The sequence below is a fragment of the Mustelus asterias genome, chromosome 7 (genome assembly GCF_964213995.1).
Source record: "Mustelus asterias chromosome 7, sMusAst1.hap1.1, whole genome shotgun sequence".
In the NCBI taxonomy this organism is placed as follows: Eukaryota; Metazoa; Chordata; class Chondrichthyes; order Carcharhiniformes; family Triakidae; genus Mustelus; species Mustelus asterias.
The window spans coordinates 84,127,343-84,143,665 of NC_135807.1; the positions used below are offsets into that span (position 1 = coordinate 84,127,343).

At 46.0% G+C, this 16,323-nt stretch overlaps 1 protein-coding gene across 1 annotated transcript in view; it reads right to left on the minus strand.

The window, feature by feature from the left end:
* Positions 1-16,323, minus strand: part of LOC144495823 (adenosine deaminase-like) — a 47,079-nt gene that overhangs the window by 9,230 nt on the left and 21,526 nt on the right. The window contains exons 6-9 of the mRNA XM_078216354.1: positions 13,934-14,058; positions 10,535-10,606; positions 2,341-2,442; positions 2,188-2,255 (exon numbers count right to left, since the gene is read on the minus strand). Coding sequence (XP_078072480.1) covers positions 2,188-2,255; positions 2,341-2,442; positions 10,535-10,606; positions 13,934-14,058 — 367 coding nt within the window. The remainder of the gene's footprint in view (positions 1-2,187; positions 2,256-2,340; positions 2,443-10,534; positions 10,607-13,933; positions 14,059-16,323) is intronic.

Sequence of the window (16,323 nt, forward strand, 5' to 3'; positions counted from 1 at the left end):
TTGTGGGGTGATATTGCCAGGATGGGAGTGTATAATTGGCTCACAGTAAGTCAGTAACCTGGTTTGCACTTATATCTTGTTCTTTTGCCTACTTACCTATCATTCCATTCTAACTTGGTAATTTACATGAGCTTTTTGAGGCATTGAAATATTGTGATAAAATTGTATCACATAACCAATCTCGAAAATATATTGCAGCGAGAAGCAGCAATCAGCAGAATCTTCAGACTTGCTGAAGAAAACACAGGTACAACAGTGAACCATTCAGTCACTGTCCTCTGGTCTCTTAAAAGTTGTGTCGCACAAAGACACTTGAGGACTCCAACACTTCTCACTGACAGTGAAGCCTTGTTCAATCACTCCACTTTGTTGCTCAGGAGTCACTTGATCTTTCTACCCTGTGAGATTACTGATAAAATAGAATCCGATTACACCCCTTCTTGTAATAAATAATGATACTAAATAATAACATGCATTCTGAGGTGGCCAATTGGATTAGCTGGCAGCTCCAGAAGGCAGGGTCCCGTCCCCAGTGAAAGCAGTGAAAGGCAGAAGTCCCACTCAGCCCTTGTTTAGCCTTCCCGCAGCATGTTATGGCTTCGGGGGTGGGAGCGGGGGTTGCGGAGCAGCCCAACCCCCATATTATTCAGCCCCAAGTGTTTTCTAATCAGGATTTAGGAATTGCGCTTTTGATTCGAAAGTCCCAATCAGTCATATAAATCGTGAGCAGCAGTGGCCCCAGCACTTTTTCTTGTGGAACAACATTTTCCACCTTTTACCTCTTCGAATAACTATCCATTCTTGGGTAGCAATCCATTTTGCCACTTGTACCCTTGATTCCACACTCTCTAACCTTATTTATTAGTCTATAAGCCACCTTATCAAGGGCCTTTTGAAAATCCAGATAAATTACATCAACACATTACCAGTTCTACTCTCAAAAAATTCAAAAAAGTTGGGCAAGCAAGATTTTCCCTTTTAAAATCTATGTCATATAATGTTATATTTGTCATTTCTAGATGTTCTTCGATTCTCTCTGGTGAAGATTCCAAAATTTTTCCTAACATTGATATTAAGTTGACTAGTCTATAATTCCCTAGACATGTTCTGTGCCCCTTCTTAAATATTGGAATTACAGTAATTAGCCACTTGTCCTCTGGCATTACACCTTTAATAAGCTTGTGCCTTATTTTACAATGTAAACTCACAGCACTGAGATTAGATGCAGAAAATGAATAAAACCTTGACTTTGCAAAGCTTTTGAATATGGTTAAGAAACCCTGCAGAGAGGGCAATTCTCCCAGCCCGTTGCACTGCTCTAGCAGCACAATGGGCAGGGAGATATCAGCGGAGGCTGTTTAGCGGCTCCCTGCTGAGTGCCACGGTTCCGCGTGTCTCCGGGGCCTGGATTTCTGGCGTCATCAGCTCTGCGCCAGAAATCAGCGCCGAACTGATTTAAATATTAAAATCACCATTTGCCTCTCAATAGTGGGTCCGGGACTGAAATCTCCTAGCGGAAGTTTACGGCCTCGCTCCGGCAAAATTGTAAAATCCCGCCCAAGGCCAATGGAGATTTCCATTCTAGGAACCTCGCCTGCCTGAGTTAGGATTTCGACTTCCGGGTCCGCTAGCCTCCCCCCTCCTAGGAGTGGTTCACTCCAGCGGGGTTTAGAACTGCTCCCCACTAACAGGGAACTAGTGCCAACCTGGCTGGAGTGAAGGGAGGCCATTGAGGCTCGCCAGGATGTCAGGGGTAAGGGGGGAGTGCCCCCTGGGCATTGTCAGCCTGGCAGTGCCTGCCTGGCCCCCTGAAACGACCCAAGGGGCAAAGTGGCAATGCCCAATGGCACTGCCCACCAGGCAGTCTGAGGTGTCAGCAATTGTAGGGTGGGGGAATCAGTAGGCCAGCGATGGAGGTGTTGCAGAGCTGGCCAGTGACTGAGTTGGCCAGCGATTGGGAGGCCAGCAATGTGGGGCTCCTGTGCATGTGCCAACCTCCGCTCTGACAAATCGACACATGTGCAGTGGTCCACTCAGTGCTATGCTGCCGGCCTGTCCAGCAAGAATAGACCCCGCCCTCAGATTTTCAGTATGAATCTCTCTGAGGCACTCTGCAGTGCACAGAATGTGGGAGGTTCATTCTGAAAATCCCACAATGTCAAATAATTAAGATGTGAAAAGACTTACGTGACAACTGGATGTATTGTATAATCAGGATCACATGCTCCTGTGAGAACACTTGAAAGGGGACATGCCTTTAATAAAAGATAAAAATATGAATTAAAAAATACAACTGCAGGTTTTAATGTAATTTCCATTTACAAAAGCATTTTTTTTTACCTCAATATGAATTTTCTTTTGTAGCACTTCCTTGTAGAGTGCAGGATCTTTAATGATTGTATATCCATGACCAATCCTTTCGGCCTTTAAGATATCCAAAGCCTATCAAATAAATGTATTTGAAAAAAAGTGTTACTCTTCATAGCACCCACTTGGAATCATACAGGTGAATATTCTGAATCTCCAAATCCGCTCGGAACTTAAATTGTTCGCAGGCAGCAGCCAAGTGGCTTGACTTTGTGGCCAGTGATGACATGATAACACTTGTCACTGACCTTGAAGAAAGCTACACACAAACAAACACTGATCTCTGTGCATGGATTTCACCTTTCCCAATGTTAATTTCAATCTGGTGCCAAGTCAGTTGGGCCTCCAGATATCCAGCAACAGTGGTGTTATCAAGCAGGGTACAGTGCAGATCACATTGAAGAATTCTCACAGCCAGCAAACAAGGGAGTTTAAAGGAACGGATTATCCATCACTTTTAACAGGCAGTGAATAAAGACTGCAAGTGGGATTAAGGTAGAAGATGAAATATCAAACAAATTTTAAGAAAATTTTTTAAATGTGGAATTGATTGTAATTTCACAAATATAAAATTAGTTTTTCAAGATCCGAGACATTTTCCAGCAGTAACTATTGACTATCATAACTACTACAAAGTTTGGGCCTTTTTGGTTTAAACTGTTTTAACAATTGGAGAAATTTTTCCAAGCTGTGTAGCCTGGTATTTTGGAATTGAAGAGGGCGATCCATTTATAGAACTAACGTTAACCTAATCTCACGGGATAAAGGGTGAGCTAGCTAGATGGGTGGAGAACTGGCTTGGCCATAGAATACAGTAAGAAGTTTAACAACACCAGGTTAAAGTCCAACAGGTTTATTTGGTAGCAAAAGCCACACAAGCTTTCGGAGCTCTAAGCCCCTTCTTCAGGTGAGTGGGAATTCTGTTCACAAACAGAGCATATAAAGACACAAACTCAATTTACATGAATAATGGTTGGAATGCGAATACTTACAACTAATCAAGTCTTTAAGAAACAAAACAATGTGAGTGGAGAGAGCATCAAGACAGGCTAAAAAGATGTGTATTGTCTCCAGACAAGACAGCCAGTGAAACTCTGCAGGTCTAGGCAACTGTAGGGGTTACAAATAGTGTGACATGAACCCAATATCCCGGTTGAGGCCGTCCTTGTGTGTGCGGAACTTGGCTATCAGTTTCTGCTCAGCGACTCTGCGCTGTCGTGTGTCGCGAAGGCCGCCTTGGAGAACGCTTACCCGAATATCAGAGGCCGAATGCCCGTGACCGCTGAAGTGCTCCCCAACAGGAAGAGAACAGTCTTGCCTGGTGATTGTCGAGCGGTGTTCATTCATCCGTTGTCGCAGCGTCTGCATAGTTTCCCCAATGTACCATGCCTCGGGACATTCTTTCTTGCAGCGTATCAGGTAGACAACGTTGGCCGAATTGCAAGAGTATGTACCGTGTACCTGGTGGATGGTGTTCTCACGTGAGACGATGGCATCTCTCACATGAGAACACCATCCACCAGGTACACGGTACATACTCTTGCAACTCGGCCAATGTTGTCTACCTGATACGCTGCAAGAAAGGATGTCCCGAGGCATGGTACATTGGGGAAACTATGCAGACGCTGTGACAACGGATGAATGAACACCGCTCGACAATCACCAGGCAAGACTGTTCTCCTACTGTTGGGGAGCACTTCAGCGGTCACGGGCATTCGGCCTCTGATATTCGGGTAAGCGTTCTCCAAGGCGGCCTTCGCGACACACGACAGCGCAGAGTCGCTGAGCAGAAACTGATAGCCAAGTTCCGCACACACGAGGACGGCCTCAACCGGGATATTGGGTTCATGTCACACTATTTGTAACCCCTACAGTTGCCTAGACCTGCAGAGTTTCACTGGCTGTCTTGTCTGGAGACAATACACATCTTTTTAGCCTGTCTTGATGCTCTCTCCACTCACATTGTTTTGTTTCTTAAAGACTTGATTAGTTGTAAGTATTCGCATTCCAACCATTATTCATGTAAATTGAGTTTGTGTCTTTATATGCTCTGTTTGTGAACAGAATTCCCACTAACCTGAAGAAGGGGCTTAGAGCTCCAAAAGCTTGTGTGGCTTTTGCTACCAAATAAACCTGTTGGACTTTAACCTGGTGTTGTTAAACTTCTTACTGTGTTTACTCCAGTCCAACGCTGGCATCTCCACATCTTGGCCATAGAAGAAAGAGGGTCGCAGTGGAGGGGTCTTTTTCTGGCTGGATGCCTGTGACTAGTGGTGTTCTGCAGGGCTCTGTACTGGGACCTCTGCTGTTTGTGATATATATAAATGATTTGGAGCAAGATATAGCTGGTGTAATCAGTAAGTTTGCGGACGACACAAAGATTGCTGGAGTTGCGGATAGTGATGAACATTGTCAGAGAATACAGCAGGATATAGATAGGCTGGAACATTGGGCGGAGAAGTGGCAGATGCAATTTAATCCAGATAAATGCGAAGTGATGCATTTCGGTAGATCTAATGTAAGGGGGAGCTATATAATAACTGGCAGAACCATCTGGAGTATAGACACACAGAGGGACCTGGGTATACAAGTCCACAGATCCTTAAAGGTGGCAGCACAGGTGGAGGGGGTGGTCAAGAAGGCATATGGCATGCTTGCCTTTATTGGATGGGGCATAGAATATAAAAGTTGGCATATGATGTTGCAGCTGTATAGAATGTTGGTTAGGCCACATTTGGAATACTGCGTCCAGTTCTGGTCGCCACACTACCAGAAGGACGTGGAGGCTTTGGAGAGAGTACAGAGAAGGTTTACCAGGATGTTGCCTGGTATGGAGGGTCTTAGCTAAGAGGAGAGATTGGGTAAACTGTTCTCCCTGGAAAGACGGAGGATGAGGGGCGACCTCATAGGGGGTGTATAAAATTATGAAGGGCATAGATAGGGTGAACAGTGGGAAGCTTTTTCCCAGGTCAGAGGTGACGAACACAAGGGGTCACAGGTTCAAGGTGAAGGGGGCAAGTTTCAACACAGATGTCTGGGGGACGTATTTTACACAGAGGGTGGTGGGGGCCTGGAATGCACTGCCAAGCAAGGTGATTGAGGCGGACACGCTGGGATCGTTTAAGACTTATCTAGATAGCCACATGAACAGACTGGGAATAGAGGGATACAAACGAATGGTCTCGTTGGGCACATGAGCGGCGCAGACTTGGAGGGCTGAAGGGCCTGTTCCTGTGCTGTATTGTTCTTTGCTCTTTGCATTCACTTGTTTCATGTCATTATTTCTCTGACTAACACCACCAAAAACAGATTAGTTGGTCATTCATCTCGTAATTTTATGTGAGACATGGCTGTGTGCAGTATGGTTACTGTATTTGTCAATGTAACTGGAGTGACAACGCTTAATTGTAAGGGAAACAATTTGGGAGATCAATAGGAGACAGGAAAATCAATACATAAATGCAAGTTATTTTTTACACCAGATTCTTGTTGGTAAATAGACTATGGGTAGAATCTTCTGGCTGTTTCCGCCAATGGGATTATCTGGTCCCACTGCAGTGAACGGCGGCGATTTGGCTAAGTGCCAAATTCTCCATCCTTGCTTGAGCAGCAACGGGAATGAACGGCTGGTAAGATAGCGCCCCATATCTAAGCTTCTTATTTATAGACCGGGATTCTCCCAAAAAAAATGTAAATCCCAATTCGCATGAAAATGGGAGGAACACTCACTGTATTTTTTTTAAGCGGGATTTTCAGAATGAATCTCCCACACTCTGAGCACTGCAGAGTGCCCTAGGGATTCCCTCTGAAAATCAGGGGGCTGAGCCTATTCCCACCAAAAAGGCCAGCAACATAGCACTGAGCGGGCCACTGCGCCGATCTGTTAGCGCCGAGATTGGTGCATGTGCAGTGGCCCCGCATTGCTGGCCTCCTGATCACTGGCCAGCCCAATCGCTGGCCAGCCCCACAACCCCCCATCACTGCCCCTCTGACCCCCCGATCACTGGGACCTCTCCGGGCCAACCCCAGTGTCTACCCTCCAGTCAGACCTGAACTTCGTGACCCCCCCCCCCCCCCCCCTCTCCTCCCACCAGCAGTCCTGACCACCCCACCATCCGGAAGTCCAGCCCCGATCGCCATCTCCCTCCCTCTGCCACTGATCCCGAATGCAGAATGGCAACAGGAATCCCCCATCCCCACTGATCGTCCCCCAATAGGCCCTGCCCCCAATAGGCCCCACGCCTCCGGTCCCGCCCCCTTGGCATTGCCCAATGTCCGGTGGGCAGTACCAAGCTGCCCCTTGGGCATTGCCAGTTTGCCCCTTGGGCAGTGCCAGGGAGCCAGGCTGGCACTGCCCAGTGGGCAACCCCCCTTACCGCTGACCTCTTTGGGGGGCCTCCATGACCTCTGTTCCCTCCAGCTGGGTCAGGCTGCCTTATCCCAATTAGTGGGGAGCAGTAGTAAACCCCGCTGAAGTGAACCACTCCCAGCACGGAGTGGGCGGGAAGGTTTAGATGCTGGGGTTGGCCCGGAGACTTCTGTCCCAGGCCCGCTAATAGGATGTAAATTCAAATATAAATGCCGAAATCAACTCTGCACCGAGATGCGCAGAGGCCCGGGTGCCCAGCGGGAAGCCCGCAAAGCGAAACGGTCGCTGCTGATATCTCCCAGTCATGATGTGGAGATTTGGCTATTTGCCTCCTGGAGTTGCAGAATCCCACTGACTGTCCTGTCTGGAGACAATACACATCTCTTTAACCTGTGCTTAATGCTCCCTCCACTCACATTGTCTGTATCTTTAAGACCTGATTAGTTGTAAAGATTCGCATTCTAATCAGTATTCTGTAACTTGAGTTTGTGTCTCTGTATGCCCTGTTTGAGAGCCGATATCCACTCCATCTGATGAAGGAGCAGCGCTCTGAAAGCTAATGGCATTTGCTACCAAATAAACCTGTTGGACTTTAACCTGGTGTTGTTAAAACTCTTACGATATCTCCCAGGCCATTGCGCTGCTGGAGCAGCACAGCGGGCTGGGGGAATCAATCATCCCCCCACCCCCCTCAAGGTTTAGTCGCTCATTCAGACTCAGAAATTACAAATTGTTGAGGAATATCATTTTCCTTGTTAAATGGATGCCTGTGAATTACTTTGTGTCATTACAAAATGAATACTTTGTATGACAGGTATTTTCAATCTTGACATTATTTGAAAGATTTTGAAAGCGACGACGCACGTAGCAGTTTTTCACAGTGATGCTTTTCACCTTCCCCAAGATTACTGAGAATAAGGTGAACTGCGTAATTGATGTCAAATAATCCTGCAGATGTGTTTACAATCAAATAGGAGTCTAATTATGGTGTATTAGAATCCAAGTATGAGCTGCAATTGTGTGGTTGTGAAAAGTATTGTGACATCTTTTACACTGTTTAACAGTTACATTTCTGTTCCAGTGTAGTGCAATACAAAAACTTACTGAATATTACTACTTTGACCAATTTATTCTCTTACGATTCGGAGTTATGAATGATAAGGGAATTCTAATGTTAAAACATTTGCCATCAATTTAAGATCGCAACTAAATAAGAACAAAACTAAGGGGTGGCTATATGAAAATAATTGACTAAATGGCAGACAGTGCAGATTGGGAAGCAGCACTGCCTGACTGACTTACATTCTCGGGGGGGCTGACCTTCCCCGTCTGCGTAGGAAGGTGGAATCACAGCAATGAATACTGACTCCATTTGGCAACAAAATAAACATGGATGCAAAGTCATCCCCATTAGAAGGAAAAATGATAATTAAAGTCAAACTATCCGAGGAAGAGAGATTGAATGACAGAGGAGAGTGACAGTAGGTTCAAGACTAACCGTGCTGTATCACTGCAGAGCAGCAATGAACAGAACTACTAGAATACTGTGCACTTATAGCAGAACCTAAACTCATTTGTGAGAAGCTCCCTAATGTTCTGCTCAGGCTGAATCTCAAAGCCCAAGGCATAATATAAAGAAAGGCCACAGGGATCAGAGGGTTGAAGAAAAGCTCCAATAACTTGGACTCTGCAATCTCAAAATGAGTTGAATGAGAAGGGGTCTTAAACAGGTACCTTATGTGCCCTGTGGATCGAAGAGGTTAATTTCTAGAGAAAGGATGAGATGCTCTTAATTACATATTTCCCTCCACATGATTACAACTTCAATTTGAAATTCAATTTCCAAGTTGATAAATTGTAATTCAATTTTCCATTTTGTAGATGAGCCTCAGGCTTGCTTAGGTTCACCTCCTTTGCTTTCACTCAGACACTCACTTACTAACTGAAAGGCAGGTATGTGGGGCCCAATTCTCCCATCGCGACCCGCAACTTTTCTGGTGGGTCCGGTCAGGAGAATTGCATGTCAGCCTTTTTCCGGGATTTGCGCGTGTGCCGGGAACACATGCGCGTCTCCCAGAGCCGGAGAGCAGTCGCAGTTGAGACCGCGCTGGAATCTGACGGGAAGAGAGGTAAGTAATTTGAATCTTTTTTAAATGTATTTTAAATATATTTTGTATGTCATTATCGGGCCGGGCACGGGACTTGCCGGGCCCGATAGCATCTCCCACCCCGCCAGGAGTACTTCATTCTGGCCAGGTTTAGAGTAGCTCCCCACGTTCGGGGAACTAGCGGGAGACCCCGCCGGAATGATGGGGGGTGCAATTGGGGTCCCCCAGGGGGTGGTACACTCTGGGCATGGGCATCCTGGCAGTGCCAGCTTGTGCTCCCTGGCACCACCCAAGGGACAAAGTGCCCATGCCAGGGGGCACCTTGGCACTGCCCACCAGGGGTGGGGAGGGGTGCTGCCTCCCAAGGGGGTGGTGGGGGTGGGTGGGGGTTGGGGAGAGGGCTGGACATCGGGGCACTCTCGGGTCAGGGCTGGCCCGGGAATTGTTGTGGGGGCTGCGATCGGGCCGTGGGGGGGGGCTGGATTGCACAGAGTGGGGAGATTCAGGTCCGAAGCTGCACTGAAAAAACAGTAGTGATCTAGAACAGTTTTCCCGCCAATTCAGCATTTTTGGGAGAATCGCCCCTGTGAGATCCCAAAGGAAGCTAGTCCGGTCCTGTGAGTAGTACCGACAAGAGATGAAAAGGCAGAGTTGCGAGGTGCAGCCTCATTGACATCTCCCTCCCCTCTTGCAGTCTCGCCCTTCACTTCCATCATCTACCCACTGCCTGGATTTAAAGCACCGGCTTCCCCATACTGGTTGGCAGTGGAGGGGGGGGCGGGGGGGGCGAGGCGGGGGGGGGGGGATGTGCCCCGCCCTCCACCAATCTGAGAACTACCTCGGACAGTTGGGCCTTTGTGCAAGCACTGACATGAGCGTGTGTTCCATGTGCCCAGGGAAGGCACCTGTCCAGAACTTCAAAAAAAGATGCCAGGGGGGGTGGAACAAGAGCTTCCAGTCATTCCTTCTAACTTCAGAGCAACTATCTAAACCCCCTTCTCCTGATCCGACCCCTCTCCCGATCTGACCCCCTTCTTCCGACTCCACTCCTGGTCTGGGACCTCGTCCGGCTCCAGTCCGACACCCCTCTCGACTCCAGAAAGCACCCCCCCCCACCTCTTTCCACTCTGGGGGTCCGGGACACCCCACACTGCTAACCCTCACCCGTCCAATCCCTCTCCCATTTACTGGTGAAACTTACCTGCTCCCTGGTCACTGCAGCCACTGCTGTAAAAACGGGGAGTGACTTACCTCTCTGCATCCCGGTTACTCTGCACTGATGATGCTGCTGGGGGCACTCTGCCCAGCTCCTGTCTCACCCAGCCTGTCTGCCAAAGGTTGGGCGAAACAGGAGCTGTGCAATGACAGCAGGGGTAAGTATGTCAAGAGTGGCGATCTGACAGAGATTGCCACTCTGCGGAAGTTATGTTATGTTACATATTCACAATTAGAAATGGGCAAAGATTTAAGAATACAAGTCACATTTTTTCTGCAATTAAAATCACAAATTCTGTCTTATTGAACAAGTCATTGTTCCTACTTGCGAGTCGCATTATGAAAGCACTGAAATGATAATCACCAACACTGACCACAGAAACAATTCAAAGTCAGTTAAAACTAAGTTTCCATATTTTAACTTGGTCACTGATTACCTCTGATCAAGAAACAATACACTTTTCCGCTATCTTACCTCACGCACTACATTTGGAGGTCCAACTTCCCCAGCATGAACAGTGCGGTGGATCCCACATTTCACAGCCATCTGGAGGGGAATCAGAAATCACACAGAATTATATATTTTCATTTCACATTTTTCCTGTCCAGATGGTACTGATTTATGCTTGGCTTGGGTTCACAGACACTGGTGGGCAGCACGGTGGCACAGTGGTTAGCACTACTACCTCACAGTGCCAGGGACCCGGGTTCAATTCCAGCCTTGGGTGACTGTCTCATGAGTTTACAAGTTCTCCCAGTGTCTGCATAGGTTTCCTTCCACAGTCCAAAGATGTGCGGGTTAGGTGGACTGGCCATGTTCAAATTGCTTATTAGTGTCAAATGCAAAGATCCATCAAACTCAATCCTGCAGGTTTATTTGAGATGTCCTCAACTGATAGGAATCCACTCACAATGTGCAGCCATAAGTACCGCACAAGGCAAGATAATGCCCAGTATCCTGGCAGCAATCATGATGCATTCATTCTGTGGCAATCCAATGTGCTTTCTACATTTGAGATACCATGGATACAGGGCAAAAAGGGTTATGCTTTAACAACATGGCTCAAGACTTGCAGGACCCGCATAAATATTGGCAACATGCACACAATGAAAACCATGCTGCCACAAGAAATGTGACAGAGATCATTAGCATGCTGAAACAATGCTCCAGATGTCTGGACCACCCTGGAGGATCCCTGTAAGTCGACAAAACGCATGCCGAGACTTGTGGTGCTCTGTTGCATGTTGGATAATCTCACCATCATAATATCTAGCCCTTGCCACCAGTTATATGGCAACCAGCTGACAAGCTGAAGATGAACGAAAAATAGGATGAATGGTGGAAGCAACCTAGACAAGCATGGCCTTGCTGTTTGAGAGTGATTAATCAACTGGGATGCCACGAAATACAAACCCTTAAGACATAGGAGCAGAAGTAGGCCATTCAGCCCATCTAACCTGCTCTGACATTCAATGAGATCATGGCTGATGTGATATTATCCTCAACTCCACTTTCCCACCTTATTCCCATAACTCTCGATTCCCTACCTGATTAAAAAGCTGTCTTGAACATACCTAATGACCAGCTTCTACAACTCTCTGTAGTAAAGAATGCCACAGATATACCTCTAAAAGGAAGAAATTCCTCCTCATCTCTGTCTTAAATGGGCGACTCCTTACCTTGAGATTATGCCCTCTGGTCCTAGACTCTCCCAACAAGGGGAAACAGCCTCTCAGTCTCTACCCTGTAAAGCCCCCTGAGAATCCTAAATATCTCAATAAGGTCACCGCTCATTCTTCTAAATTCCAATGAGTACAGGCCCAGCATACTCAACCTCTCCTCATTAAAAAATCCCTCCATTCCCAGGATCAACTAGTGAACCTTCTCTGGACTGCCTCCATAGTATATCTTTCTTTAGATAAGGAGGCCAAAACTGTTCACAGTATTCCAGGTGTGGTCTAACTAGTGCCTTGTATAGTTTTAGCAAGACTCCCCTGCTTTTATACTCCATTCCTTTTGTATTAAAGGCCAACATTCCATTTGTCTTCCCTATTACCTGCTGAACTGGCGTGCTAGCTTTTTGTGATTTATGCTTGAGGATCCCTTCTGTGCTGAAACTTCCTGCAGTCTTTCTGCATTTAAATAATATTCAGCTCCTTTATTCTTCCTACCAAGTGCATAACTTCACATTTTCCTGCATTATTGCCAAAATCCTGCTGCCGCTCACGCCGGTGGGATCTTACAGTCCCGTCGACAGCACACCCCTGCTGCGGGTTTTCCAGTGACGAGGGGTGCGTTCAACGGGAAACCCCATTGACAATGGTGGGACCATCAGATCCCACTGCCAGCAAGCGATATGCCACCTCCTGCCACGGCGAAACACGTCACAGAGAGGGAGAAAAATCCTGCCATATATTCTATCTGCCAATTTTCTGCCCACTCACCTAACCTTGTATATCCCTCTGTAGACCCTTTCTGTCATCCTCACCATTTGCCTTCCCACTTATTTCTGTGTCATCCACAAACTGGCAATAGCACATTCACTTCCCTTGCACAAATCATTAATATATATTGTAAATTGTAGCTCCAGCATTGATCCCTGTGGCACTCCACTAGTTACAGGTTGCTATCTTCAAAATGCCTCTCATATCGCAACTCTCTGTCTCCTATCAGTGCCTTGTCAAGCCGAATTTAACAGTCATCAACAGTCTCACACCTTGGTTACTGAATGTCACAAGGTCTACTTGATCACAGTGCAAAAATAAAAACCCATATAAACACATTCACAAATCAAGTTTCTGTAATCACATTTGTGCGTTTCCTTCGTGCCTTTGCTTGTTTAATGCTCTTATTGATAAAAATAAACCATTCCCATTGGTGAAAGGATCGAGAACTGAAGGACACAGGTTTAATGCTGATTGGTCAAAGAGCTAAATGACACACAAGGAAAATTTTTTCATTTTACACAGTGAGTGGTTATGATCTGGAGTGCGCTGTCTGAACGATAGTGGAGGCAGTTTCAATCATGGCTTTCAAAAGGGAACTGGACAGGCACCATAAGTGCCTCAACTGTACCCTCTCTGTATCCTGGTAAATATCAGGGCCATAGGCACAGTTGTAAAGATTTTCTCTTCACCACATTCACTTTATCCTGTCAGAATAATTGCAAAAGGAATCCACCAATTAAGACATCCATAGAATCACAGCATCCCTGTAGTGTAGATCGAATCTACACCAACTCGTCAAAAGAGCATCCCACCCAGGCCGTCCCCTGCGCTTTCCCCATAACCCTGAACGTTTACCATAGCTAATCCACCTAATGCATGCTTCGATGGACACTAAGAGGCAATTTAGCATGGCCAATCCACCTAACCTGCACACCTTTGGACTGTGGGAGGAAACAAGAGCACCCAGAAGGAACCCACGCAGACATGGGGAAAACATGCAAACTCCACCAAAGACCAGAATCAAACCAGGGTCCCTGGCTCTGTAAGGCAGCAGTGCTAACCGCTGTGAAACAAATGAACAAGGAACAACCACTTTTGGGGAACTGCCGCAAATTTAAGTACTGAATCCCTGGAAAGTCGATACTTTCTTCAACTATTCTCATTTATAGGGTTCCTCAGGAGTTTCAGGATGCATTTACTGTTATTCTTCCTTATCTCTGTAGAGTAAGAAGAGCATAAAGTACAAATAATACATTGTGTCACTCTGTATTCTTACACATGTATTAGAATTGTTAGTGTGAAAGTAAATAACAAATGCACATTACAGGTTTATACTCCACAATTAAAAATTAAGAGAGAGGCATTGTGCTTGCTAATTAAGGAAATTGGAATGCAATGCTATGTAAAATCACTATAGATATCCTACCTCATAAGCTTGCACATGGCCTGGATGGGCTTCAGCGTTAATCAATTCATCTCCAGCGAGGTCCATTCCCACTACACCATCATTTCGATATTTCTTACAAAGCTCAACAATTTCAGGAGACCAAGCTAGAGAGACAGAAGGATAAATGCAAGTTCTTTACGACTAACTATCCTACTGAACAGTTTTTTGTGTTAACTACTAAGTGTGCACATGAAATGCCGCTGCCCCGGTGTGGTTAGGGCTCTCTTTATGTGTCCCTGGTTAAGGCCTGAAATGAATACTGGCTTCCTTAACCTAATTAAATGGGGATCCTAAGCTAGGAAAGAAGCTTCAAGGAAACTGTTGCTTGGAAGCATTAGATTCGGTCATTCTTATGTATGTCCAACAAAACATGGAAGGAACACTTACGAAAATAAATAATTCAACAACCAATGGGAGGAAGCTCTGAGCATTCCCATTCTTGATGATGTTGGAACCCAAGAGCAAAGTGTAAAAGACGAGGCTGAACGATTTGAAATCTTTGGTCAGAAGTGGTATTATCCTCCTCCTGAGGTTCCCACCATCATAGATTCCAGTCTTCAGACAGTTCAATTCACTCCACATGATATCAAGAAACAACTGATTGCACTGGATGCAGCAAAGGATATGGGCCCCGACAACATTCGGCCAGTAGCCCTCAAGACTTACTCCAGAACTAGCTGCGAAGTTAGCCAAGCTGTTTCAGTATCGCTACAATCCTGGCATTTTACCAACATCAACTCTCCATCATCAGCAAAGTGATGGAAGGTGTGGATACACTTGATAGCACTGTTGACAAGTGGCACTTACTCAGCAGCAACTTGCTCACCAATGCTCAGTTTGGGTTCTACCAAAGGCACTCAGTTCAATACGACCTTAGTCAAAACATGGACAAAAGAGCAGATTTCCAGAGGTGAAACTGGTGTGACTGCCCTTGGCATCAAGTCAGTTTGTGACTGTGACACAAAGGAGCCCGAGCTAAACTGAAACCACTGAAAATAAGGGACTTACTGTAGCTGTAATGATAACTAGCAGAAAGAAATATGGTTGTGGCTCTTGGAGACCAATCATCTTGGCCCTAGGACATCACTGCAGGGGTTCCTCAAGGTTGTGTCTCTGAGACACAACCATTTTGAATTTCCTTATCAATTACCTTCCCTCCAATAAAAGTGGGGATGTACATTGAGTGCTCAGTTCCATTTTGCAACTCTTAAATAATGAAGCAATCTGTGTCCATGTGCAACAAGACCGAGACAATATTCAGGCTTGAGCTGATAAGTCTCATGCCACACAAAAGCAGACAATAACCATCTCCAACAAAGAGAATTTAACCATTTCATCTTGACATTCAATGTCATTACCATCACTGAATTCCCCCACTGTCAACATCCTGAGTATCATCACTGATGTAACGGGACCCGCCACATACTGTGGCTTGTAGAAAAGGTCAGAGGCCAGCTTTTTGTCTTGCACTCATCAGCGTAGACACAAGAATACCAAATTTCAAAAGGAACAATAATTTATACTGAATGAGAATAGGGTGCTTGCAAGTGGACTCTGGTTGGCCAAGGCACTGCCATGGAGAATGCACCAGGGATCAGTTATCACCCAGGCTGGTTTAAATTCAAAAAATACAAGTCGACTCTGATTATTGTGTTTCCCATGGCAACGCCACAACCAAGGAACAGAACTATGGGTTTACCAACACTACACAGACTGCAGCAGTTCAAGAAGATGGTTCACCACCACCATCTTCCTCAAAGGCAATTAGGGATGGGCAATTTATACTGGCCTTGCCAGTGATGCCCACATCCCATGAATAAATAATACCAAAAGGAAAACTCACCTTCATAATCTTAAGTTTTGGAAAACCGCTTTTTAAGCTGCTGAGAATGTTTAGAACCATTTTTGGCTGCTTTGGTGGAATTTAGGCAGATTTTTACACAGTAGTTGGCTACAGCTACAGTTTTATCGCATTGAGATCCCTATTTTCCCAGCATTCAGCCAATGGGATTGTCATTGGGGCTGTTGCACCAGCAGGAACAGCAACAGCACAGATGGAAGCACAGACCTGCAAAAACTTGAAGTGGGCACAGGCAATGGAAACAGGAAGCTTTTTAATGATACCAATTTCGTAGGACAGAATGTCACAGCTGACGAAGGATCAGTGTGTGAGGAGGCTGTAGTTCACTGGTTGTCATCTGTTACAGCAGAAATTGCAGTTAAACACCAGGGCATCACATCCATGTCTGTGGATGTGAAGAACCACATGATCCTCAGCCACAGGTGCATTTCAGCTTATAGCATGTGATATCAGCAGTCAGTCACTCTGCTGTCTATATGGCCATCAAGCAAGTGGCCTTTAACAAGGG